The sequence below is a fragment of the Carlito syrichta genome, unplaced genomic scaffold (assembly GCF_000164805.1).
Source record: "Carlito syrichta isolate Samal-C Ts95f unplaced genomic scaffold, Tarsius_syrichta-2.0.1 Scaffold308805, whole genome shotgun sequence".
In the NCBI taxonomy this organism is placed as follows: domain Eukaryota; kingdom Metazoa; phylum Chordata; class Mammalia; order Primates; family Tarsiidae; genus Carlito; species Carlito syrichta.
The window spans coordinates 726122-753709 of record NW_007252901.1 but is presented as its reverse complement, the minus strand read 5'-3'; the positions used below and the strand labels follow the sequence as shown (position 1 = coordinate 753709).

Genomic DNA, 27588 nt, shown 5'->3' with positions numbered 1-27588 from the left:
CCAATGTTGCTGGAGTGGTGGTAGTTGCTTGACTGGTCATCTGTTGGGACTGATATGTATAGTAGTAAAACAGATAATGGCAGGGGAGATGCTGGCTGTAGTTACTGGATTCAGTGATTCTCAATAAGCATTAATGTATGTCTTCCTTTGTGTATCATTGATCGTAGGCAGAATATGAGAAGAATGTGATCACATTCCAGTGACCCATTGGACATAGGACTAGATATCTTCCAATAAGGTTTTCCATGCCCTGGAATCCTAATAATCAATGAGAAAAGTAGGCTTGCATTTTGGAACTTAATTTTACAGTTCCATCCTGCATAGAATTGGTGCAAAGATACATTTTTTTTTTGTTCTGTGTAGTTAGAAAGCTGTCATAAATCAGCACCATCTGTTCATCTTTTAAAGTCTCCTCTTGCCTTTGGTTGTGCGGAGTCATGTCGTGTATGTTTCAAGATAGAAAACATTTTATTTCTCTGGGAAATGGAAATTTCATAAACTGTGTTAAATTCTACATATGATTGGTACTAGTTTGACGTGAGAATGCTAGGAATCTGGTTGAGTGGATGAAACTCATATGCATAATCAACTTTATAGTACTGAATACTTCTTCATATAATCCTAAATAATTTGGTGCTGAGCTTTGTTCAGTAAAGAATAACTTATATTATAATGAACTGGATTGTGTCTTAAAGTATAATAATGATTAATTTCCCTGTGCAAGAGAATTTTTGTTAAAGAAATTTATTTTATTTTTATTTTTGTTATTTGGCTTGGGTTCTCACTCTGTTACCCAACCTGGAGTGCAGGGAGGCACAATCACTGATCACCACTCACCACAACCTTGACCTCCTTAGCTCAAGTGATCCTGTCACCTTAGCCTCCTCAGTAGCTGTGACTGTAGGCAAGCATCACCACATCTGGCTTTTTAAAAATTTTATAGAGATTTGTGTCACTATGTTGCCTTGGCTGGTCTTTCTCAAACTCCTGACCTTAAATGATCTTCCCACCTTGGCCTCCCAAAATTCTGGCATTACAGGTGTGAGCCACCACAACCAGCTGAATATTTTTTTTTAAAGGTCTTTTCTCCAGTTATCTAGTATTGTTTATTTTTAACACTATTTGAATTAGGTTTTTGTTTCATCAGTGTTTTTACTCTAGTGACATATGATGATGATCATGAAATAAAATTGTATCATACATTTCCTGATTTTATTTCTTTGGAAGGTTGCTATATATTTATCATTTTCAGTTGTGAAGGTTCCCTCCCCTACAGATGTTTTCAATTGTTTTCTGTGTATGACTGGAAATTACTCTTCCCTGGCGATCTGGCCAATTAATCAAGTAGTTGTAATATTAACACAAATGCCTTCTGGAATCCTATTTGTAATACTTAAAGGACTTGAAAAGTTTCCCTCTGGAATTATTTTTCACCAAATGTAATCCAAAGAAAAAGTGGTTTAATATACTCCATCAACATCCAAATAAATGTTTTCTCTAGGATACTATAACTTATTAATGGTTAACATGTCTTAGGCAACCCCTTCGGGTCTCCCCCCACTGTGGGAGCTCTTCTGTCCTTTCAGTAAGTCCTGCTTTCTAAAAAAAAAAAAGTTAACATATCTCTCATTAATTTGGAAAATCTTGGCAATACTCTAAAAAGTGTAAAAAATGACCATTTAGTTGTGTACTTTTGTAGCAGTATAATTGGACCAATTAAAATATTTAACTCTGTTAAGAATAATAATAAAAACATTTGAGGAAGGATATTGTAAATTTGTTTAAGAGGGTGGCAGAAGAACTTCCGTTTCCATTTGTGCATCATAAACGTAAAAATCAAAGGTAGGTAGGGCATTTATGTAGGTCAGCATAACTTTAGTTTTTAATAAAAATTTTAAAATTACACATTATTTTTTCAAATTGTAAGCTTTTCTTTCCAGTGATAATTATTCAAAATATGTTGTTTCTCGGAACTCAGAATTTGAATGTAGCTATTCACATGAGTGGTTTCTAGACAAAGTTGTGTTATATTCCTGTGAAGTAGACAGTGTGGTTTTGTTTTCCTTGTTTTGTAAGCATCTGTGCTCTTGTTTTACATGGTGAGTGATGAAGGCAGGATTCAGGTCTCCTGTTCAAATAACAAGTCCTATACTTCTTGGCATTGGCATCACTTAAGTTTTTAATTTTTTTAAATTTAAAACTCAAGTAAGAAAAAAAATAGAACCAGATAATTTACCCAAATTTTGTTTTCTTGATCACATAGTTAATGTGAGTACTTGTGATTTCAGAATGTGTCTCCAATTTGGCACTGTAACATTTTTAATGGAAAGTTAGTTTTTCTATTATTAGTATAAAGAAAGTAAGTATTATTAATTTTTTTTTAGAAACAGAAAAAATAGCTTCACATAACACCTTTATCTTCCTGTCTACTCAGCATGTCTACCTACCTAAAACATATCCTTCATACTTCGACTTACCAAATGTTCATTTTTTTTCTCTCATTTTTTTCTATACTTGGACTATGGAGGCTCCTTTACTTATGATGGGGTTGTATTCTGGTGTATCCACTGTTCGTGAAATATTGCAAATTGGAAATGCATTGAATACATCTACTGAACATCATAGCTTAGCCTAGCCTACCTTAAACATGCTCAGAACATTTATGTTAGCCTATGGTTGAGCGAAATCATCTAACACACAGCCTACTTTATAATATTGTTGAATACTGTGCTGAAAGTGAAAAACAATGCTTTGCACATCTTTTATCTTTTTTTAATAATACATTGAGTAAAAGATTTTAGCAAAATCTTTTCTCCTGTTTTTTTTCAAAGAGAGGGTGTCCAGTTATGTTGTTCAGGCTGGAGAGCAGGGGCTATTCACAGGCACTATCATGGCACGTTACTTCCTCATCCTGGCCTCAAGCAATCCACCTGGTTCTATTCTCCATTCTGCGTGATATTTAAACTTTAGTTACTTTTTGCCTCCCTTTTCCTTAAAACCTGATAAAGATAGTATGTCAACTGTTTTTTTATGGTATAAGTAACCCCTGATTAGTAAACTGAATCAGGACAGTAAAAGTATACAGATCTGACAAGCAGCTCGTGCCTGTGATATTGTCACAAGAGATACTGGCTTTTCTGGGGTGCCAGGCTTTTAAGCGGGGTAGTGCCCGCTTGCAACCTTCTGAAGTGAGTTCATTCCCCTGCACCTGAACTGTCAGCTGGTAAACCCAAGAGAATAGCTCCTGGACAGCTCTGAGAACACTGGGAGCACCTTTCTCCCAAGGACAAAGAAGGACTTACTGGCAAGCTAGATCTTCTACTTTACATCCTTTGAAGTCAGTCTGATGCCAGGTGGCCTATGGGAGGCTTGAGTTGGACCTAAGTTTCCCCTCCACCCCTGTGGCAGGCATTTCAAATATGTACTAAGAATAAAGATACATAATACCGAAAGGCTTGTAATGAGAATGAACAGCCTGTCTACACCACCCCTCCTGTTCCTCCTCCCGTCTTTCCCCCTGTCTGTTGTGATATTTGCTTCCATGTTTATAAATAATGTATTTATGGTATCCTTTCCTGATTCCCAGTTACTGATTTCTGTTGTCTTGCCATCATGTAAGCTGTTAGTTTTTCCTTTATCGATGCTTCCACTTTCTGTTTCTATCGTCTCAACACTGTGACATCAAAAGTCTCAGTTCAGTCAGTAGACAGTGTCACATCACCTGGTAGTGGAAGAATTGGTCAGTGCGTAACCCAGTGGGTACTTTGATTATATTTTCTCTTCTACATGTTTTCTTTTGTTGTTTCTGGCATTGTTGTTTAACTTAGCAGGGTTTTTTTGTTTGCTTGTTTATTCTATACGTATCCTTAATTTTTTCTCTGACTTTCTCTACTTGGTCTGACCAGATGCTTGTTATTTCCCGAATTTTCAAAAATATCAGACCAATTAATCAGACCAATTAATACTTTTTTTTCTCATGGAGACGTACTTCAGGATATCTCTGTCCTTCTGCTCTCATCTGAACTGGTTTCTGCTTCCTTGAGTCATCCTTTCACCCATATTCTGTGACTGTCCTTGAGTTCTGTCATTGTTTTATTGAGTTCTCGGATTTTATTGGAGCATGGGAAGTAAAGATCTTGCATGTATGAAAATTTATTCCTCTCTCCTTCACAGTTGATCTTTTGTTTGGTTGGGCATATAGTGCTACACTGAAAAATCATTTTAAGAGTATATGTAAAAGTGTATGTAAAAAGAAGGGATGACTCTTTTATCTAGTAAAATTTAATGGTATTATTTAGAAGACATTGTTATCATAGAGTTAATAATATTCCTACTCTTAGTCTTTTAGCAATCATTCAAATGTTATCATTTGCCAGTGCTTTGGTTAAGTTCTTTTTTGGGAGATAAATCTCTGTGATTCTCTTTCATTTTTGTACATCTTGAGGACAGAGGTATTTATCTAGACAGTCCTTTCGAGAATGTGGGTATGGCCAACAGCCTCAGAAGACAGGGATAGTGTCTCCCTCTATAGCAGTAGGCAAAGATGCTTATTGTCTGTTTAAAAGGTTAGGGTTCCCTAAGATCAAGGTTCTTCTGTGTGCACCAGTGTCCCCAGGCCCTCTTCACATCACCTTGTGAGAATTTTCATTTGAGACATCACTACATAAAAGGATGTTACTCTGGCTAACTCTATGGCTGTTGATTGTGAAAAATTGTCTCCCACCCAGGAGTCTTGTGTCTTCTGCCAACATCCATAAAGCTAAGTCAGGCTCACTTTTGAACTTTCCAGTAAGGTAAAATTATAGACCCCTCACAGTTCTAGATACCTACTTTCTCTCTGAAAATTTTCTTGACCACTAATCCATAATGTTTTCCTCCCATTGCCATTTATTTGATATATGTAGCATTTATTTATTACCTTTTTCTTGGTTTGTTTTCTCATCCCAAAGACATTTTACAATAAAAGTACGTTGTATAGAGTAAAACACAGCAAATACTAGTTTTATGTAAGTTTCTAAATTATAATATGTAGATAATTATAAATATCTATAATTTAGAATGTTTATTCTATGTTTTAGAATATTTATTGAACTTTTTATTGAGCAGCTAATATATTATAAATTGTTTTGTAAGGTACCAAGCATGAATGGATGAACATATACTCTTAAAATGTCTTATATTTGTGTGTAGTTATCCTAAAATATTTATCAAGGTATGTTTTATAAATCATGTTATTACTTAATTCTGTTTTCAATAACATTATAAATTGCCATTTATTGGGCAATTACTATGTGTCAGGCACCATGTTATATTTGTGACATGGATTATCTTTTTTTTTTTTTTTTTTTGAGTTGCAGTCTCGCTCTGTCGCCCAGACTGGAGTGCAGTGGCCGCTCCCGGCCACCGCAGCCTCGGCCTGCTGGGCTTCGGCGATCCTTCTGCCTCAGCCTTCCAAGTAGCCGGAATTTCAGGCATGCGCTACCACACCCGGCTGATTTTTTGATTTATTGTAGAGATGAGGTCTTGCTGCCCAGGTGGGTAACCCGCGGGCTCAGACAATCCACTCACCTCAGCCTCCCAAAGGCGCGGGATTACAGGCTGAGCCGCTGAGCCACTGAGCCCGGCAGACATGGATTATCTTATTTCTCTCAGTTGTCCTGTGAGGTCTATGTTTTTATAGTCCCCATTTTATAGAACAATAGTTTGACACATAGAAGGGGTGTATAACTTGCCCAAGGTTATAAAATTGGCAAATTTTAGTGTTGATGTTCATATTCAAGTCTATTTAACTCTTGAACCCAAGCTCTTAACCTACTACACTCTGTTATAAAATGGAGAGGAGAGAAAGGGTTAAAAAAAACCCAACTATATTGTCTCATCTGGAAACTCTTTAACACTGTTTAGCTTAAATTGATTTTATACTTCTTAAATATTGATTTGACATATTGATTTGACAGTTTCATTTACTATAGTTATAATGGAATTCATTATATAACTCTTACTGATAGTAACTACATTCAGTCACATCTTAAAGAAAAGTACCAGACAATAACGTACAACCATATACGAGCTGATATTTGCACATCCAGAAACCGGGAAATTCTAAGTTCTGGTTCCACAGCAACCGCTGCTTAGCCTCAGGGCAGTGAATGTTGCTATCCAAACTGAACCCCATATGCAGCTACGTGAAATAATATTCTACGTGTTCTTGGGCCCTGATAGTGGCCCCTGTGGGAACAGGGTATAAATGATCAGTGACTTTTATCATTGTAGTTTGGGGCATTTCATTTATGTGGCTATTTCATAGTGCAACATAGGTGTTTCAACTGGTGACACATCTTGGTGGCATTTCAGTGGTGCTTAAATTATTAATGAATCCTGAAACAAAATGTCTGTAACTTATAAGATTATTTTTATGTCTTATATCTGGTTTATAAACAATGATGTTTGCTCTCCTCCCTACCCCCACTCCCAATGGAAAAGCATCATTTTGGGAGTTAGTGTTTACATTCAAAGTGCAGTTCTTAGGCAGGTTCAAGATGCTGGTTAACCTTTGAAATGTATTATGTGCTGGTGCTTAAAAGAGATAGATGGCTAAGAAGTACATATTAGAGACTCTCAAGACACAGGATCATCAATCTTCAAGTAGCCTGGCTTCATGCAGAGCACAGCCAACCAGAACACACTGAGCATTCAGCTGCTGCTTTCGGTAGATATTCAGAGGAAATGTCAGTTGGGCATTACCAACTGCTCTGTCTTCCCTTAATATCTCTTCACTAATTTAATATATTGTTTGACATTGTGTCTTGAACCTGTAACTCTTACTTATCATATTGTTAATTGATATCTTTGTTGATGGCATATAAATTTCTCAAGTACATGATTAAAAATGTAAATTTTTTTCTCCAGTGATGAATTCTGTATTCTAATATATGTGGTTTAATAAGTTCAAAATAAAATCACTATTGTCAAATTTATATTAGTATAAATATAAACAACAGATAAATCTAGCTGGGCACAGTGTCTCATGCCTATAATCCCAGCAGTTTGGGAGGCCAAGGTGTGGGAGGATTGCTTGAGGCCAGGATTTTGAGACTCCTGGTCAACATAGCGAGACACCATCTCTATAAAAAATTAAAAAATTAGCCAGGCATAACAATGCACATCTGTAGTTCTAGTTACTCAGGAGACTGAGGTTGGAAGATTGCTTGAGCCCAGGAGTTCAAGGCTGCGGTGAGACATGATCTTACTACTGCACTACAGCCTGGCTGATAGAGCAAGATGCTGTTTCAAAAACAAAAAAGGAAAGAAGCCGGGCTCGGTGGCTCAGCCTGTAATCCCACGCCTTTGGGAGGCTGAGGTGAGTGGATTGCTTGAGCCTGCGGGTTCGAGACCCGCCTGGGCAACTTGGCGAGACCTCATCTCTACAATAAATAAAAAATTAGCCAGGCGTGGTAGTGCGCGCCTGTAGTTCTGGCTACTTGGAAGGCTGAGGTGGAAGAATTGCCGGAGCCCAGCAGGTCGAGTCTGTGGTGACCGGGAGCGGCCACTGCACTCTAGTCTGGGTGACAGAGTGAGACTCCAACTCAAAAAAAAAAAGGAAAGAAAAGATAAGCCTAACAAATTATATGTACAGTTTATAACTTATACACATAAACTTTCAATAAATAGATTAATTTTACTTATTTCATTTGGAAGCTTACTGCCCCCAAGATTCTTAAGGATAATTTTGCTTTAACTAGGAAAATATTTACAGAGGATATACTAGGTGCCAGATAATGTGGATCCAAGGTGAAGTATACATGGGCCTCTTAGCCATTGTGTTTGGAGTGCCTGAATCTTTCCTAACTATTCTAATTTGTTGATGACCATTGATATTAGTCCAGGCATATTTATCACTATTTAAATGGTCTTGAAAAGGCAACATACCTATTTGTGACCTCCTTAATGAAAAGACAATAGTCAAAATGACGAAGGTATTTTCTTGGGTAGCATTGAATTTATTTTTGTGGTTTACCACATTTATTCCACATGCATTTTGTAGTACCAGCAAACTTACCCAGTTTCTTCAACATATTGGAACATAATTTTTACAAAATTCTGACTACCATTGTCAAAGGAAGAATACAAAGGTAGTGGTTGATTACATTGCTGTTTTTGCTTTTCCTTATTCCTAGTCTCTCATACACGAACATAACAGAAGTGGTCCATTCAGACTAAGACCTTAATGCCTTTGCAGATACCTCTAAATAATCAGTCAATTGGTGTAGGGCAACTTTGTGTGAAATTTCACAGGATGAAAGGTTTTAAGTCTGGCATTGTACCCAGGATGTGCTCTTTTGACAAACTTATGAACTGAACACTGACAACTATGACCATAAACCCTAGGGTGTGGTTTATAGTAGTCTCAACTGTTTGGACCAGTAAAAATTTTTAACATGCATTTCCAATGTCCCATACTGTTTATTAATATATTCTGAAAGTATACTAATATATAATTACTTCCTAAAGTATATACCAAAAGAAATGAAATAAAAAATGATGAGATTGGCATAAATGAAGAAAATTGATGTAAACAAAAGTTCTGTTGTTTTCCTTCCTTATCCCAGTAGTCTCTTGTTTAGCTTCTGGGACATGGCAACTTGGGAGACTCTTGCTTTAAAATTCAACTGTTCAGAACACACTTCTCTTGGGTGTGATCTTAAAGATCATCCTCCATAGAGGAAAGACCTAGTCAACATGATCATAGAGCACAGTAGACTCCAGTTTTATCCAGTTTCCTTTCAAATGATAAAAATAAACCTAACCCAGTGTGTACTTTTCTTTGTGTTGTGCTGCTTCTAGGATGAGGATGGAACAGAAGAAGATAACAGCCGTGTGGAACCTGTTGGACATGCCGACACTAGTTTGGAGAATATACCCAACTTTTCTCTGGAGTAAGTTGCTGATGGTTTTGACTAAATTTGCAATATACATGTAACATCATTAATTGCAGCAAGTATTCCAAAAACATATGGCATGTGGAATGCTTGTGCCTAGTTAAAAACATGCCTTGCATTGATTTGTTTTTCCAAAGAGCATCTTTCATCAGTTGAGTTAATTATGTAATGCAAGCAGTATATAGCATGGAAGTTCATATTCACCTGTCCTGAGTTTCATGCCATGGCAAATACTATTACATTATATTGTAAAATAGTATTTGATTGAAGATGTTTGTCATGTTAACAACACCATAAACAGTGTGACTGTTTTGAGATTGTTTTGTTTGTCAGTATTTTGGTCATTTGTTTGTTTTTCAGATTTGCTAAATTAAAAAAAATTGTGGCTATCCTTTACTTGACAAACTAGTTGGATCATGCAAGGTTATGAACCTTGAAAATGATTTTAAGTATAAATGGACGAGAAAATTTTCCTATACTGTCACAACATTCCACCTTCAATGTCAACATATGAACATGGAAGGCATGCTCAGGACTTCCTTCCTTGATTGCATAGAGTAGGAGGGCACTTATGCTAGATGTTTTTCTTTGACTTTGGGTAAAAGTCGAGGGTATAGACATTAACGTTTATATACTTAATTCTGTCTTTTGGTCTTCCAAGGAGAGGGGCTCTAAGAACTTTCTCACTGGGACTCAGCAAGCTCTAGGCTTAGATTGTGTTTGGATACACAGCACCCAGAACTCTGAGTATGTACTTTTAAGAAGTACTTGCCATGCCATAGTTCTTTTTAGAATGAATGTGTAATAAAATACATTTATTAAAGTTATACTATTCTTAGTTCACAAGCCAATGTCTGAATAGGTGTTTGGAGGCATTAACAATATCTTAATTAGAATTTTATGAAATTCTATGAAAAAATCCATTTAAATAGTGTAGTTTAGTAAACATTTTGGCAGTATGACAAAATTTTTATTTTGTTCTGATTAGTATATGTGATGAAATCTATGAACATATTTTTGATTTGTTATCCCTATCTTTAATGTTTAGTCTTTGTATTATATATGCAGACTATTCATAGTATGTAGAATAAACTCTGGTTTTTATATAAGAAATGCAATTGAAAACTTGGCATCCTCCATCGTGTAAAAACAATATTGAGCTCTTTGTCAAATTCACTGTTAATCATTATGGTTTTCCAGATTGCTTAAACTAGGTATTTTGGGATTGAAGTACTACTTCCAAATATTGATTATTAGATAAACATTGCTTAGACCTCTTATGCAGCATGTATATATGAAAAAAATACAAAGAAAGTAAAATCTCACTTAAATGGTTTAGAAAATTTACATTCTCCAAATTATGTCAATTTTCATCGGTCAGGATTATTATATTAATAGTAAAGATTCATGAAGTATCTTGAAAAATACACAGTTTATGAAAGGTTGTACTCTATACACAAAGTACTTTATGTAATTATAAGCACTTAGTGTTATGTCCTATAATATAAATAGCTTAATAACTGTAGTCCCAGCTACTCAGGGGTCTGAGGCAGGAAGGTCCCTTGAACTGAGGAGTTCAAAACCAGCCAGTACAATATAGAGAGATCTCGACTCAAAACAACAACAACAAAATTACAAACACTTTTCTGAAAATTATCTGAATTATAGTAGACACCTATTGGCTCTAAGAAAGGAGTCTTAAAGGCTGGGTGTAGTAGCTCATGCCTGTAATTTCTTCATTGTGAGAAATCAAGATAGGAGGATCTTTTCAGGCCAGGAGTTTGGGATCCCCTAGGCAACAAAATGAGAACATATCTCTACAAAAAAGTTAAAAAATTAGCTGGGCATGGTGGCACATGCCTGTAGTCCTAGCTACTAGAGGCTATGAGGTGAGAGGATCACTTGAGCCTGGAAGTTCAAGGTTGCAATGAGCTATGATCATGCCACTGCACTCTAGCCTGGGTGACAGAGTGAGGTGTTATCTCTTTAAAAAAAAAAAAAAAAAAAAGGAATTTTATAACCAGCACTTGCTGTGCTCGTATGGCAGTTTAGGAAATGGTGACTTTGAATTGTCCTGGAGTAGTGGGCAGTGAGGACAACTTTGATCTCCTCTGGACTATCACCTATGGGGTGAAAATTTTGATCTTATTGAATTATTGGAAAGATTAATGATGTAACATATATGACAGCATTTTATAAATTGGAACGTGCTCTGTAGTTGCAACCCCTTGATCCAGTTAATTTCAGAGTCCTTGAAGTAGATTTTGGAATGGAAAGTTTTCAGGGGAAGTCTAGAGATTTGACTTGCAAAACGTGAACTAGTATTATACAAAAGAGTAGTGTCCAAGAGAAATGGTTCTGTGTCAATTTTAATGTCGCTATCTCTGATGATTGCTCTCCCTTCATGCCATCAGACTAGTGTTCAGGTATGTAGTGTTTAATGTTGCCTTCATCACCATGCTTATATTCCAGAATATGTATGTATATGCGTGTGTGCTTGGTGGGATTTTTGTTCTGTTCTCTTTTGTTGTTTATTGTGTGTCTGTGTTGTTGCGGTTATTTTTTGTTGTTTTCTTTTGTTTTGGTTTTGGTTTGCTTACAGTACATGTTCATGCTCCCTCATTCATCATTGTCTCACAGTGATATGTTAAAGCTCGTAGAAGTCTCCAACGATGGAGGGCCTCTGGGAATCCATGTAGTGCCTTTCAGTGCTCGAGGCGGCAGGTAACGTATCTTGGAGGTTTTTAATTGAATCATAATGTGGAGTGTTTTATCTTCATTTATGCTCAGATAGAGAGTGGTGTTGACTTGCATATGCTTAATAGAAAACACTTTCCTGTGCAGCAACTGCTGCTTCATTCACACGTATATGTCATAATCACAGAAAGCGCTTAGCCTGGTGAAGAGAGATTTTGCAGGAACATGAAGAAACCGTGCATTTTAATTGTCCTAATAAATTTATTGTTCATTATACCTGAGCAAACATTTTACTTTGCTGTAAATTGATGATAGATTTTCAAGTCAGAAATCCAGCTAGATTTGCAAAGTTAAGAAGAGCTTAAGGCAATTTTATGGAAAAATTCATTCAATAAATATTACTTGGATAACCCAAGTAATGATTCATTTTGAATTTGTCTGTGTGTGTATTTAGTTCTTCAGACTTAACAATTTTAATGGTTTTTAAAACTTTGAATGTAAACTTTTGGAAAATTAGGCAAGCTGTAGGTCTTCTTCCACGTGGCTGTGACTTAAAAAAGAAAATCTCAACATTCAGAATATCAACATTTGTAATGTTTGTTAATCCCAACTTCATTGCTTTATAGACTGTACACCCTTAAAAACTTTTAATGCTTTATGAGTTTCCTTGTTTCTTCATCTTTTTTTCTGCGAAAGAACTATTGTTATATTTTGCTGCATTCATACAAATAGTATGGATTGATTTTGCCCCTAGTGCTTGGCGGGCACCTGACATTGACAAGTGAAGTACATTCTTCCTTTTCTCCCCAGGAGCTTGAACCTATGCAGGTTCAACTTGTTCAAGTTTAATGCCATTGTCTCTTATTTGCCCTCTAATGATTACCTGGGAAAAGTATATTTATGAACTGTTTAGTTTCTTAATTTTGAAGCCTTTATTTCTCTTCTTGTTATCACCTTAATTTTTTTTATTTTTTATTTGAATTTTCTGTATGTGGGGAGAAGGGTAAGGAAAACCTTAGCTCAGTGATGGAGACCTTAGAATAGTTTAAAGTATGTCAAGGAATCAGTGGCATCTAGTATGTTTTAAAAGATACATGTGTGTGATTAAACTATGTATTTTAAAATGAGTATTCCAGCAATTTTACTACCTTCCTCTTTTATATTAGTCACCACAGCTAGTCTAGATTTCATCTCTTTATAAAGCACATGGTCTATGCAACATCCTGACATGGAAACCTTGATTTACTCAGAACTCTGCTAGAGTATGAGTCTTAGGGCTATGTAAAAAGGTGTGAAATTCACCTTGAATTTTTGGATGGTGTTATATTCAGAGAATTGTAGCTAGTTTCCCTTTTTCTCTTTCTTCTTCTTTTTTTTAAATGTTTAAACTCTTGGGAAACATTAAAAGAACTTCAAAGAGCTTTCAGTTAAACAATATTAGTTGTTTTCAAAGGGGGCCTTGTCATTATCTCTTCCTTTAAAGATAGGATTTTAAATTGTCTCAAAAGTTAATTTTTTTAAAATTTCTTTCCATGAGGAGGGAAAAAAAGATAAGAAGATAAAATACATGGATTATAACTTTCCAGTGTTCATATGCCTTAAACTGCCTTTGAAACATAACTCATCACAAATGAGATTTAATTTTATATGTATCAGCTTTGAACTGGTATTTCAATTGCAAACGTGTTTTTTTTTCTGTCATTTGTTACATATTTCCTACCTCAGTGTGAAAGGATATTTGGGTAAAATAAATAGACGAGGAACCTAAAGCAAAAGGAAAATAAGATAGAGAAATAAAATTGCTAGCTGATTGAGTCAGTGAAAGGCATTTCACAAAATCCACCACAGTTGCTGGTTATCATGGTGTTTAGTTTTCATGCACTGAAAACATTCAGGTAAATAAGTATCCCTTTGCAGAGCTAGAAGTTGTTTTATCGCACAATCATTTTAAACCCCTATTAATTTATCACTAAATGAGAATCTATATAAGGGGCAAAGAGATTTCAGATTCTTTATAAAACCTTTTTAGGCATTCCCAGTTTTCATGTGGAAACAGAACACAACTAGTTCTTTTTTTCCCCAGCACTTGTGTTGTATCTTGAAGCTTCGTCGTAGACTTTGATAGTCATGGCTCTTCAGAGTTGGGTTAATGCTGGGAGAAAAAAAGCAGGTGGGCTGCTTGGATTCATAGATACCACCCTTCAGGAGTGCAGAGACACCCACCCTTCTTGCTCTCTGAAATGCACCAAAGTGAATTCTTCTCTTTCAGTTAGAAACCTTTCCAAGCATTGACCGTGTGATAATTCCTGTATTAGGTGCTAGGAAACAAAGAGGAACAGGACATATCTTCTCCAGGGCTTTGCAGTCTGGATGGAGTGACAGCCAAGAAATCGCACAATTATAATTATGTGATAAATGCTGATATTGTGGTATAATCAGTGTTCCATACGCTGGTAGAGGAAGAATGATCTGTATTAGGTTAACCGAAGTGGGCTTGTTGCGGAAGATGATTTTAAATGTGATGACAGCTTATAAAGGTAGCTGCATCAACTCCATGGTGGCTTGTGCAAGGGCAAATTAAGCAATGCAGTATAGGAGAAAGGAAGAAATTAAGTGGAACTCGTGAAGAAATTGCACATGCATCTAGTGGGAATACAGGAATACATATTCATGGTGTGCAAACTGAAACTTCCAAGAATTACTTCTCTTGTACAAAATTCCAATCACACTTAGGCCTTCTCAATTTTGGAGGTATAACTAATTGAATAACACTTACTGCATACTTATGTTTATAAAAGGAATAAATACACGACAGTATTGCTTTCTCATTTAGATTTTCAAAGTCAGAGAGTCTAAGGAATAACTCAAAATAGCAGCTATATACAGCGAAGAGAAGGCATTCAATCCAGGACACCTCACATATCAAAAATAGTTAAGGAAAACACTCTCACTTAATAGTAACATCAATGCTAGGGAAGTTTTTAAAGCCACTCGCGGCCTAACATGTAATGAAGTTTTTAAAAATCACAATCTTATCAGGCTTACTTTTAAAGGCTAATTTCTAGAATAGATTGAATGTGGTTTCTTGACCAGGCACAGTAATGATGATTTCCTTTGACAGAGAACCTAGTTTTATTTTATATATTTTTGTTTCTAGACTTGGCCATAGGTACTAGGTCCCAGAACCATATGTTTTGCTTAGTGAAGTTTAGTCAACAAAGAAACAAAGAAACCTATAACTATCTGTATTCTCTGTGGCATTCCTAATGAATGAAAATGAAACAGCAGTGATATATCCTAGCCTTGATAGTGATTAACACGTTTTCCTGAAACTTTCTAAGGATATAGCAATAGGCTTGTAATATAATGTTAAATATAAGAAGCAAGATATAAAATTATATAATGAAATAGGGGCTGGACCTCTGAAATTATAATATTTTAAATTTGTTTTTAAAGAACCAAAATCTAATTGAGAAATATAAATATAAATATATACATGCTGTGTGCCACAGGGATTTAGAAGTAAGACTGATGGATCCTGTGGCAAACCTTCAGGGATGCAGTTGAACTTGAACCATTCTTTGAAGTAAATTTGGGAATTATCCTAGTGATATTCTGGAGAGTTGGTCATTCCAGGATGGTAAATATATGAAAGGAAGATGCTATATACAGATGCCCCAATAATAAGCAAATTATTTGAATCAGAATGTTTTGGATGACATCACCAGAGAGATTTGTAGAAAGCACTTTATGAATGACCTGTTAGTTGAGGAGAAAATATTTGGACTTTATTCACTAAATCATAAGGGAATTGCTGAAGGTTTTCAAGAAACATGATTGTGTTATTTAAAAATTACTGGTATTCTCACTTGAACTCCATAGTCTAATATAAAGTAGATATTCTAAATCTCTTCCTTTATGGAAAACAAGTATGGTTAAAATGTATTCTTAATAAAATGCACTTTGCTTCTCTGGATCATTTCTATAATGAACATTTCCCATTTGTATACAGGAGTCTTTATTTTTAAGTCTGTGACACTTATAATTTCTTTCACAGTACTTTTTCTTATGCAAATAGTAATTGTGTATTTGTGTGTGTTTATCTTATTTAAGCAAGTTTCTTTTAAAGATCTGGTATCTGCCAATTACTGTTCTTAATGCTTGGGAGATCTCAGATCAGAGCTTGGCAAGCGTTCTGTAAAGGATCAGATATTCATTATTTTAGGCAAGGGTACTGTATTGCAACTGCTCATCTCTGCTGTTGTATTATGAAAGAAGTTATCAACAATATATGAACAAATAGATATGGCTGTGTTCCAGTAAAGTTTTATTTACAAAAACAGGTTGCCAGCTGACTGTAGTCATCCATTACCATCCATTACCCTAACTTGCTTAAATAAGATAAACACACACATACAGTTAGCCATCCATTACCCTAGAAAACTAAACAGATGAAACTACCTGCAATGATGGGTTTTACATTCTGTTATTTTTTTTATATAAAACTCCTTCACCTCCGTTTCCTATTTAATTTTGGGGAGCAAGAGTCCACAACTTTTTTTATTTTCACTTATTGTTTGATAAGAAAACCTCTGTTATAGTGACTACATATTATTTTCCATCAGTATGTACCCCTCATGCTCAGGAATTCCCAGGAAGAAGAGGAATAAAAAAAAAAAAAAGCAAACCCATTTATCATTCTCCAATTAGTAGTATGTACTCACAGAACTCTTCTTAACATCTGATTGTCAAACATTAGACTTAGGGAAAAGTCTGAAGTCTCACATAGTTAGATAATCAGGCCCTGGTAAGATGCTGTGTGTGGAAGGCGACTGGGTGTGTTGTTAGCTTTCTGCTACTGGCTTGTGCTAGCAAATGCCCTACTTATTAATTTATTCTCAATTTATTTTTTGCAGATGTGCCATCATTTGATTTGTCTGATTAATCTTGATTTTTATCCCAAATGACTTTTTCAATCATTTATCTTCAATCTAATATTCAGAGTATCAGGTGAAGTGTCAACACCCTTTGGAGAAAGCTTTTTCAATTGCTGTTAAAGTTTCTTTTCATGACTTTTCCCCTCTAGACTTATTTGCTTACTTACACTATTGCCCATAAACTCCACCATCTTTGCTTAAAAAAAAAAAAAAATTGCTAAGGGAACTTTTTTGTAATGCTTAGGTGTTTTGAGTTTAAATAAAGTGATTGTATTGGAAAATATGTTTTTCATGTATATTATTATTTGTATTCTCCAAATAGGTATTCTAAATTAATATGAATATAGATTAATTAGAAAATGATTAATATAGAAAATCACTGAAATATTAATATATTTCTTTTCTGCATCCTGGTTGTAAATCTTGAATAATTGTCCCTTCAGATATAAACTGTTTATTATTTTTTACAAGACTAGTAGACAAACATATTTGGACAGTATTTAGACATAATATATTCTTCCACTTCCTTACTCAAGCAAAGTCTAAGCTTGGTTTTCCAACTAAGATTTACATGATTATAATTATTTTTAGTTATAACTTTTAGTTCATGTAAACTGTACTTTATCAGTTTTTGCTCTATGATGTATGCAAAACTAAAAGTTAAGTTTTTCCACAGAAGTTCTAGTTAGAAATTTTTTGTTAGCTCTCTGTGTCAGTCAGTGACTGACTCGATCACATGTTAAATCATCTTGTTATTGGCAGAAGGGTTCGTGGTTAGGTTAGCAATCTAGGATACTTGGGATGAATCCTGGCTCTGTCCTCTTACTAAGTGTGGCCTTGGACACATTTACTTCACTTTTACCAGTCTTTACATCTTTTGTATGATTTCAAAAAGAAAATATATGTAAACCATTTAACCAGATATTTGGAAGTGGCAGCTCATAAGAATGATCACATCATGAAAACATAGTTTATCTTCAATTTATCGTCTGTTAATGTGCCTTGAAATTCCCTTCTGTGTTACTTGGAATTCTGGTTGTCTAAGTAGGTAGTGATTAGTCCACATAATCAGGAAAAATGATTTTTTTTCCTTTTATGCCCTGAATCTGAGAGAAAATTTACTATTCTATCATAAATTTGAGAATCTTAGTACACACTTGTTTAGTTAATTGGGTACATATGTTAATGAAGCATTACAGTCAATTTGAACTTAATGGAACTAGCTCAGAATAAATATGCTCTTGAACTTTGTGTATGCGATTTTAATTTAATTACTTTTGAAAAAACACAATTTAACTATATTTACTGAGTCGAGTCTTTTGTCTGAAAGTTTTCAATTGTGCATTCTTAGCTGCAGTCTCGTTTGTTATAATAAAGGACCATAATATATACATTTGTTTTAGAGAAATTATATTTTACATCTAGATAAATCATGTTTTTAGAAATGTAGTAATACAGTGTGTGTCATTTCTGCCCTAACCTCAAGGAATTCTCCATTCTAAAAAAAATTTTACTTATTTATTTTTTGTGATAGTGGTTTGATTTCAAGCTTCTCCATTTTTATTTATCCCTTTTGGCCTGCCCATCTCATCCATTCAAGCTTTTTTTTTTTTTTAAGAAAACAGATTTTCATTTTAACTTGGAATTCCTATACACTCTTCCCTGTGGGCTTTCGCTCTATCAGTGGCTGTGGTCTCAGGGGTCATGTAGGACACTGCCAGCCCCCCATGTGCAGCACTCTTGGAGGTGAGAGTTTCTCTTTGACGGATCCCCATTCTGCCAATTAATACTCTGCCTTCCCTATAGTTGTGGTGTTTACAGTATGTCAGCTTTTATTAGGATGAATTATGATCATTTCCGTATAGCTGGGTGGAAGTTGTGGTATTTTATATTATCAAAACAAAACTCAGACTAACCCAGTCAATTTTGATGTCAATAAAACATTTGTTAGTTATTTTCAGTTTTATCATTGGTAGTAATTTATACTTAGAATTGAAAATGTTAACATGTGTGACTGAGTTTGTTTTAATTAAGTGTATAATTAGGCTAATGAACCTTGTGAAAATGTAGTGGTGCAATCCTTAATATAATCCAAGCAGTTAAATTTCTAATTATGCATCCAAAATCATGTAGAAAGATGCAGCATTTCAATGGCTTGCTTTCTGCCACTGTATCCTCCTTTTCCCTAACCCTTTAAAAAAATATTGTTCAAAAACTACAAGGAGAATCCTGAAAGAAATATATATGTAATAGCATAAAAAATGTTCTCTGAACCAGCATACTGACATGCCAACATATTCAGAACTTCATTAGCTTTAATTACATTCTCTAGAAAAAGTGATACAGGAGCCCCAACACTGTAAGTAGTCGATTCTTTATAGTTTTTTTAAGGAAAGTTGTCCAGAACTGAGATTTGCATACAATTGACACAATATTTTGGTGCACATCTTTAAAAATAGAGAAACGATGGAAGAGGAGTAGTTTTGGGGATGTTTCAGAATGAACAGAAAAAAATTTATTTGCTTGAAAAGCATAAGAACCAAGTAGGGTTTATATTGGATTCATAAGGGAGGAAGAGGAAGTTCTGTTTCCTATAACTCTAAACTTTACGGTCAATTCTTTAAATATCTGCCTGTCCCATTAATAAATACATCAAGTCTTTTCTCTTAGCACAGCTGGTAGGGGGTAGTTTTGCTCCTACGCTAATTCCCTGAGTAGTCCTCACCCTGGCTCTTCCTTCCCTTTCTCTTCCCTTCTTATTTCTTGCAAAGTGGTTTCCTCTTCTGATGTAACATGGTTGCCCCAATAATGAATGTTGGTACTTGCAAACAAAAAGAAAAAGTGTTCTCTGAACCAGCACGCTGACATGCCAACATGTTCAGAACTTCATTAGCTTTAATTACTTTCTCTAGAAAAAGTGATGCAGGAGCCCCGACACCATAGGTAGTTGATTCTTTATTACTTCAGATCAAATTCTCATTGCTGCTTGAGTTTGCAAAATATATCCCTAAAGTTTGTTTTTAATTATACGATTTGCTATAGCTTTAAATTGAAAATGGGAGTCATGGAAATATATCTGCTTACAGTTTTCAGGAAGATGAAGGTGTGTGTTGCTACTGCTTCCCGTTGGTTTTCTTCAGTTCTTTTCATTCTCAGTCTCTCTGCTACTGGTTCAATTTTCTTGTGAAGTTTTTTTTTTTTTTTTTTGATAGTTCATTCCCATTTCTTTTGTAATCATTTTCACCTAGTGGAGCAAATGAGATAATTTTGTAGATTGTACCACTTTACTTTTAAATTAATCCATTCTTTTTGAGTGAATGATTCTAATAGTGTGGTTAAGTACTTAGAAATCAGCAGGCTACTAACTTCACCTTAATTCAGTCTGTTCCCTTGATTCCCTGATCACTTGCTGTGTCAGTCAGAGTGAAGCTTTCTTCTTCTGCCCTTACCTCCAAGCCCCATCAAGTCTCTAGTACTGAGTAAAAGGATTCTGAATTTTCTTGACTATTGTTAAAAATGTTGGCTGCTGAAGCCTCAGTGAATACACTTCCATTATATTTCTGGTAAAAGTGATAGTATATTTATTTATGACTTATAACATTTTTACTGTATGTTAGAATTAGTGATGCATTTGGCCATAGATGAAGACTTATTCAGAAAGACAAGCATTCAATTAATGAAATGTGGCTTGCTTTTCTCTTTTGGGTGATGATTTTAGAATGATTACTAAAACAGAGAAAGCAGGTTTAAAAAAGAAAAAAGATGAAGTGAATATAAATCCCTTCACCTATTTGTCTGATGAAAGTATTGATATCGCTTGTAGAATTTAAGAGCAGTTTTTAAGTTAAACAATTTTAAACTGTAAGAAATACTGAAAGGTCTATTAAAGATAAATGTATAAGTTTGAACAAATGATCCATTCCAATTAAGTGCTAAGTAAATCCGTAAATATAGTCTCTATATATTTTTCTAAAAATGATCTGTTTTAGATTATACAGATTCTTTTTTTTTTTTGAGTTGGGGTCTCACTCTGTCGCCCAGACTGGAGTGCAGTGGCTGCTCCCGGCCACTGCAGCCTCGACCTGCTGGGCTCCAGCAATCCTTCCGCCTCAGCCTTCCAGTAGCTGGAACTACAGGCGCGTGCTACCACGCCCAGCTAATTTTTGATTTGTTGTAGAGATGAGGTCTCACCAAGTTGCCCAGGAGGGTCTCGAAGTGGGCTCAGGCAATCCACTCACCTCAGCCTCCCAAGGTGTGGAATTACAGGCTGAGCCACCGAGCCTGGCTAGATTCTTTCAGAATATGTGAAAACATACTAATTATTAATCACTTTAGGCTGCAGAAAAGTTATAACCATATTGAGAAATAGCTTATGAATTCACTAAAAACTAACTGGAGTAAGTCTTGGTAGGATATTTTTTATTGCAAGGACTGGATGCATGTACTTTAAAAAGGTGTTCTTGCCTTATAGAGGTGATTTTAGCACAGGTGTGCCACTCTACATGTGGTTCTATTATGGTTACCTCTGAGTGACTTAGTGACTGGGATATCTTTTTTTTTTTTTTTTTTGAGTTGAAGTCTCACCTCATCGCCCAGGCTGGAGTGTAGTGGCACGCTCACGGCCACCCCAGTGTTGATCTGCTGGGCTCAGATGATTCTTCCGTCTCAGTCTTCCAAGTAGCCAGAACTACAGGCACACGCTACCATGCCTGGCTAATCCAGCCTGGGTGACAGAGTGAAACCCCAACTCAAAAAAAAATTAAAAAAAAAAAATTTATTGTAGAGATGAGGTCTCCCCACATTGTCCAGGCTGTTCTCGAACCTGTGGCCTCAGGCAATCCACTCACCTTGGCCTCCCAAATTGCTGGGATTACAGGCTTGAGCCAACATGCCTGGCCTATGTCTTTTCCTTCAAATGGTTTTTTTGTGCCTACTTTGAAGGTGAAGTGGCCAAATATCTTCTCCAAGTTCCAGTGGTATAACTGTGATTTAATCTGGTTTCCCACATTAATCTTTTCCGTTTGTCAGAATCATAGATATATCTCAATTTCTTTGAATCCTCTCATAGAATACTTTGTTCTGTTGCACATCGAAACAAATGTAAACAATAGAGAAGTCTAGGGAGATACATTGTGGACATGATCATATTTAAATAATAACTCAATTATTGGGTGGCATATTAAGAAATCTCTTTCTTCCAAATGTGGACAGAGACAGTTAAATTGCTCATGCAGCTAAATCAATGTACTTTATTCTTGCCTTTGAGCTAAGAGAAGTTAAACTGCAAGTTAACAAGTAAAATAGGTACTTTGCTTCAATATCATTCATTTGGTTTAATCATATATTTAGTATAAATGAAACCTTCATAAAAAACTATCTGAATCTAAATTTTATTCATTTGTATTCTATTTTGCAAAAAGTTTATTTGAAATAGAAAATGTGTTTGCCTTAGCTAAACTCAATCATCCATTCATTCAGTTGTCTTTTATCAAGACCTTACTAGTAGCTAAGTACTTGAGCTGCTGAATCTCATCTTTTCTGGCTTCTAGGAGCTTATAATACAATAGTAGAGATAAAGTAAGCATATACCCGAAGAATGAGAAATGTCCATAAAACAGATACAACAATTACTGGAAAGGTTTAGAAGAGGAAGCTATTTGGGTATATTTCATCTAGAAACATATATAAGATACTGCAAGTTGTAATTCTCTTGGAAAACATATAGAGACTATTGGAAATTATGATGTTCCCAATTTTAATTTATGCAGGATTCTCAATTTTAGTATCTCTAATTGACTTTTTTTGGTCGCTTTATTAGGATTATGAAAGAAAAATGCAAACTGTGGAAGTACCAAAACTAAGTTTACATAAAAGTTTTAATATGATCATGATATAATATTTCTGCCAACCACCAAGTAAATAATAGCACTTAGAATTAGGTAACGACTTCTGCTGCTTACACTGTGATCTCAAAAAGTGTTTACTATTTGTCCCAGGATATACAGAATATCCTCTCAGTTAAGAAGTTAGTATTCTAGGGCAAGTACACTAGTAATCATTACTTTTTTCTCCATCTGGGTCTCCAAAAGTTCATTGAAACTTTTCTTTCAATCTGAAGTGTGAGTGCATGTAAGGAAGGGAAGGATAGTGCACAGCATTGTTTGAACTTCTCACTGACTTTCTCCTACTTTTCTTCAAATCACAATACTGCCAATAAGTTACTTACTTCTGGGAGAGCTAACACATTTTGAAATTCAGAATATTAGGTACTACCAAATTCAAAGGCTAGGCTCCGAAGTTCTTTTATTTCTGAAATATTTCCTAATATCTTTTGTGACCCTACAATACAGGAAGGTTAGCGTTTCCTTTGCTTTCTTGGGAAAGCCCTGGTTGCAATCAGCAGTGGACCAGGTGGTGCAAAACAGAAATGTGTTCAAGCCATTCCCACATACGTGTGCATCTATGCTCCACATGACAATACCTACAGAATCTGTGGGCAAGCTCTGTTTGGAACATTTATAAACATATAGAATTGTGTCGTTTGTTCCAGAAACCTAATACTAACGAGCCAGAAAATGGTTTCTTATATTTATGGAAAGGATCCATTTCTACACGTCATTTAAACTGTTGGGATTTTGGTCTGAGTGTTATTTTTAAAATGAATTAATAATGACTTAACACATCCCTCTAATAAGGAAGTCTTGGTAATGCCAGCATTAAAACGGTAGGGCAGTGTGCGTGGTGGAAATATTACATGTGTAATCATTTGCATTCTTAATGTTCCAGAACCTTGGGGTTATTAGTAAAACGATTGGAGAAAGGTGGGAAAGCTGAACAAGAAAAGCTTTTTCATGAGAACGATTGCATTGTCAGGATTAATGATGGCGACCTTCGAAATAGAAGATTTGAACAGTAAGTGTGCTTGCCGAGCTTCTGTTCATCCATGCTTTTGGCGTGGCAGAGTTCAATCCATTAAAGACATGTCACATCTGTGATCCTGGGGTGTACACTGGAGAGGAGTGTCTTCTGCCATTGTCTAGCTTTAAAAAATTCAGTGAAACTCAATGTTATTACTACCATTAAGCTGTATTTCAAAATGCCTTCTACCTGTTACAGCTCTTAAAATATTATGGGCCCAATTTTGGCTTTACAGTTTTGCTACTTCCTCACCTTTTAAAAAATTGACCAGTGGCCTCATTAAAAAAAAAAACAAACATACTCTGACATTTCCAACTTTGTTGTACATAAATCTCTCTGTACATTTAAGTAGAAAAAAGCTCCTTTGAACTATAATATTGCATCAGATTCAGATTTTCTTTCTTCTGATTCCAGTTCTTATTCAATGAAAAAAAAGTTGGCCATGTCCTATAAAACAAGGTGAGAGTAAGCCAATCTTGTAAGAACTTGGGGTGAGACCTGACTGGTGAACCAGCATGAGAGGGAGGATCCTCTTAGGCTGGTAGGCTGGTTACTGTGATAGCACTGGAAGCCACGACTGTTAGCATTGAGAATTACAGAGGCTGGATTTGTGTTCTTGAGATTTTTGCATACACTGACTTGAATTAATAAGTTATGAATGGTTAGTTGCTTTCTGTAGCTTTCTAAGTATATTTGTAAAGGTATGTATTTATTTAAAAACTTAAATGGTCCCTTTGTAAGGAACTGTTTGATAATGTTTGCAAGTTGTATTAGACAATGTTGTACAGAGGATGTTACATTTGGTTTCTATTACTATTGAAATTATAATGCCCCTGTTGTGCTTAAAACTGTTGTTTAATGACTTCCAGTTGAGAGCACAGTAATTTGTAGTTGTAGATAACTTTGCTATTTTTATTGAATGAAGGAGAAATTTATATTTGGAGAAATGGCTATGATTACATATCAGAGCTTGCAAACTTGATTGATAAATGGGTTATTAGAGTTTTGCTTTTCAGTTTCAACAGTCTGTCAGTTCTTATTGCTTAATTAGTATACTTAATTAAGCTCATAATATCTTCTAGTCTGCCAGTCTTCATTTGCTAATTTTTCTTTCTTTCTCAAACCCAGAGCACAACATATGTTTCGCCAAGCCATGCGTACACCCATCATGTGGTTCCATGTGGTTCCGGCGGCAAATAAAGAGCAGTATGAACAACTATCCCAAAGCGAGAAGAACAATTACTATTCAAGCCGCTTCAACACTGACAGCCAGTATATTGACAGCAAGAGTGTGAACAGCACAGGGCTCCACGCAGGGCAGAGACCACCCAGACTGAACTACCCACCCGAGCAGATAGACTCTCACCCACGACTACCTCACAGTACACACCCCTCCGGAAAACCGCCAGCAGCTCCGGCCCCAGCACCTCAGAATGTATTTAGTACGAATGTAAGCAGTGGTTATAACACCAAAAAAATAGGCAAGAGGCTTAATATCCAGCTTAGGAAAGGTATGACCTCTCTTATTTCTGTTTTATGGAATGTGCTTTAAGTCAGCTCACTCCCGCAAGCACCCTGAGTTTTATTCCATTATTATGTGAAGGAACTGACAAAAATACTTATTTTTTAAAAAAGTTATTTGCTTTTTAACATCTTTAAAATTGTGCTTTTAAATGCTTTTCATATACATTTTTCTATGTAGAAATTAAGATATAAAAGTTCAGAGAAAAACACTTTAAACTGTAAGTCTATGAGAAGAAGGTAGCAGGTACTACTGTAGTAAAATTTTTGATAATGAATGAAAATGGTTTCAGGACATTGTTGTCAAGCCCAAAATAGTAGTGAGGACTTGACTTTTTTGATTGACCAACTTGCTGTTCAAATATAGCCCTTTAAGCAGACTTCAGGTGTCTTCCACTTGAACCCTAGTGTTCTGATGACGGGGAGTGACCTACTGTGTGAAGATGTCAGTAGTTCACGGCAGGTTGTTGAGAAACCAGGTCATTGGTATCTGTCTGTTTCTTGCTTCTTCATAATACTTGATTGCTTCCCTTTCTTAAGGTCGCATGGGAAGTCATGGTGGGGATGGCTCATTCTCCATCACCTTGGATCCATCTGTTTCTTTAAGTATCCCCTTCCTGTTGACAGGGGACCTATGTGTCTAGGGAGCACACTTTTTCAGGATTCCTCCTCCATGGCTAAGAGCAAACTGAATTTTCAGCCCATGTTCCCTCCAGTCACTGAGATACACTTTCCTGTTCATCATCTATTTTGACTGAACATTTTGATATATTTTTACATCGTCTTTAAAAATGGCATCATTATAAAGGAAATTTCTCTTCTATGATCTCAACCAACTCCTGCAGTTGGATGGAAATGAATCTAAGAGAAATTTGTTATTTCTTCATGTCACATGGCTGTTGGCAGCAGATTCTGACTAGCATGCTTTCCATGTCCTGATATTCAGACCATCCTTCTTTCCATTTGGGGTAACGTTTACAAGGTTGTAAATGCTGAGACTGTTTCCTTTCTAAATCATACTTTTTCACTGAACTTTATGTGAACCACAAGCTCCTTATTTCTGGTTACTGGCTTTTAAGCTCCAAATACTTGGTTGACATGATCAGGAGTTGACAGCTTGCCTCCTTGCAAACACAGAGGCACATCAGCAGAAATCCCTTTAGCTCTGTCAGTTCCTAGATGAGGGAGATAGTAAATCCTCTTTCCTCCTTTTACTTTACTCAAATGACAGGACCTTGATTTTACCCAAAAGCATATCAAGAACTACAAGTAAAGTTGTATAAAAAATAAAATTCTGCCTGGGATCTCTCAATATAGGTACAATACTTTGCTTGGTCATATCACAGAGATAATAGTTTGTGAATATCTTCTCCCTTTTCCACTGATACAAGGATATTTATTTAGTTAATTACAGTTCTTCATACAATTAGTATATAGAACATTGTGATATATATGAACTTTTAAAATTAAGTGAAATATTATTATCCATTTAAAGAACCATTTTTTTGAATCAGAAATTATTGGTATTTAGGAAAATATGCTTGCTTTTACACAAGCAAATTTAAAAAGACTGTGTTTAATCACTGTAAGAAATTGAAATCAATGGTCTTCTGTCAAATATTGTTCTGACCTTGAATAATCTAAAAGATACAGAGTTCCACAGATCTGTGTTGATTTTAATTTACTAGGTGTGACAATGTATGATAAAAAGTGCATACTGCTGGTACATGTTACCAATACTTACAAGTATTTTTTATAAAAAATAAATTGTGTTTACTATAAATAAGTGTGAAGAAGAATGCTGTTTATCTTTGATTAAGAGAAAATATATTTTAATAATAATGTTTGGATGAGACTTAAAAAGTTTTCACTGAAGCTACTAGATAATATTTTTAATCAATTATTGTCACAGTTAGGGTTTTTAAATGAAGTACATTAAAAACATAGAGTATGTCAGAGTTAAACTTTAAATTCAGTCCTAAATGAAGTAATGTGCTTTGAGTGACAGCAATTCTTCCAAAACTGGGATCAACTCTTAATACTCAAGAGAAACCTTCAAGATAATGATTCTTAGTTATAATTTTAGATCTCTGTCATATAACATGACAAAATAGAATAGCCCCACTGTACTTGCTTCCATCATTATGATTTCTTAATATTTATTGCCATTTTGGCATTCTTAAGTACCCTGCACTTTTGTAGAAATTAGCTTTTTAATAAAGCCAGAGGAGAAGGTCAGTAATCTGTTTCAGTCAGTGCAAAATGTTTTGTTGGCTTTGTTAAATGAAAATTGATATCTATTTGTCTTTCTTTTAAAGGTCACTGTCTGAACCTTTGGCTTACAGATTTAGGGGTTCTTGCTGATATTTTAATAATATTGAGGCTCCTATAACAGTCAGTGTTTGTAGTTCATACAAATTAATATTGCAAATGAAGAATAATTAAAAATTCTTTCTTAATAAATGTTATTACAAGTCATTAGAGTTCCATGAAAGCACAGAGACATATGGAAAAGTCCCAGCAGAATAATTAGGAATATTTTATATAGACAATATGCCATTCAAGACTTCTGCATA

The 27588-nt window shown here is 35.3% G+C and overlaps 1 protein-coding gene across 11 annotated transcripts in view; it reads left to right on the top strand.

Annotated features, from left to right (window-relative positions):
• The window catches only part of PARD3 (par-3 family cell polarity regulator), a 675053-nt gene that overhangs the window by 383352 nt on the left and 264113 nt on the right, over positions 1-27588 (top strand). For all 11 annotated transcript variants that reach the window (XM_008065798.2, XM_008065800.2, XM_008065805.2 and 8 more), the window contains 4 exons: positions 8845-8936; positions 11580-11663; positions 23360-23485; positions 24620-25002. In XM_008065798.2, coding sequence (XP_008063989.1) covers positions 8845-8936; positions 11580-11663; positions 23360-23485; positions 24620-25002 — 685 coding nt within the window. The remainder of the gene's footprint in view (positions 1-8844; positions 8937-11579; positions 11664-23359; positions 23486-24619; positions 25003-27588) is intronic.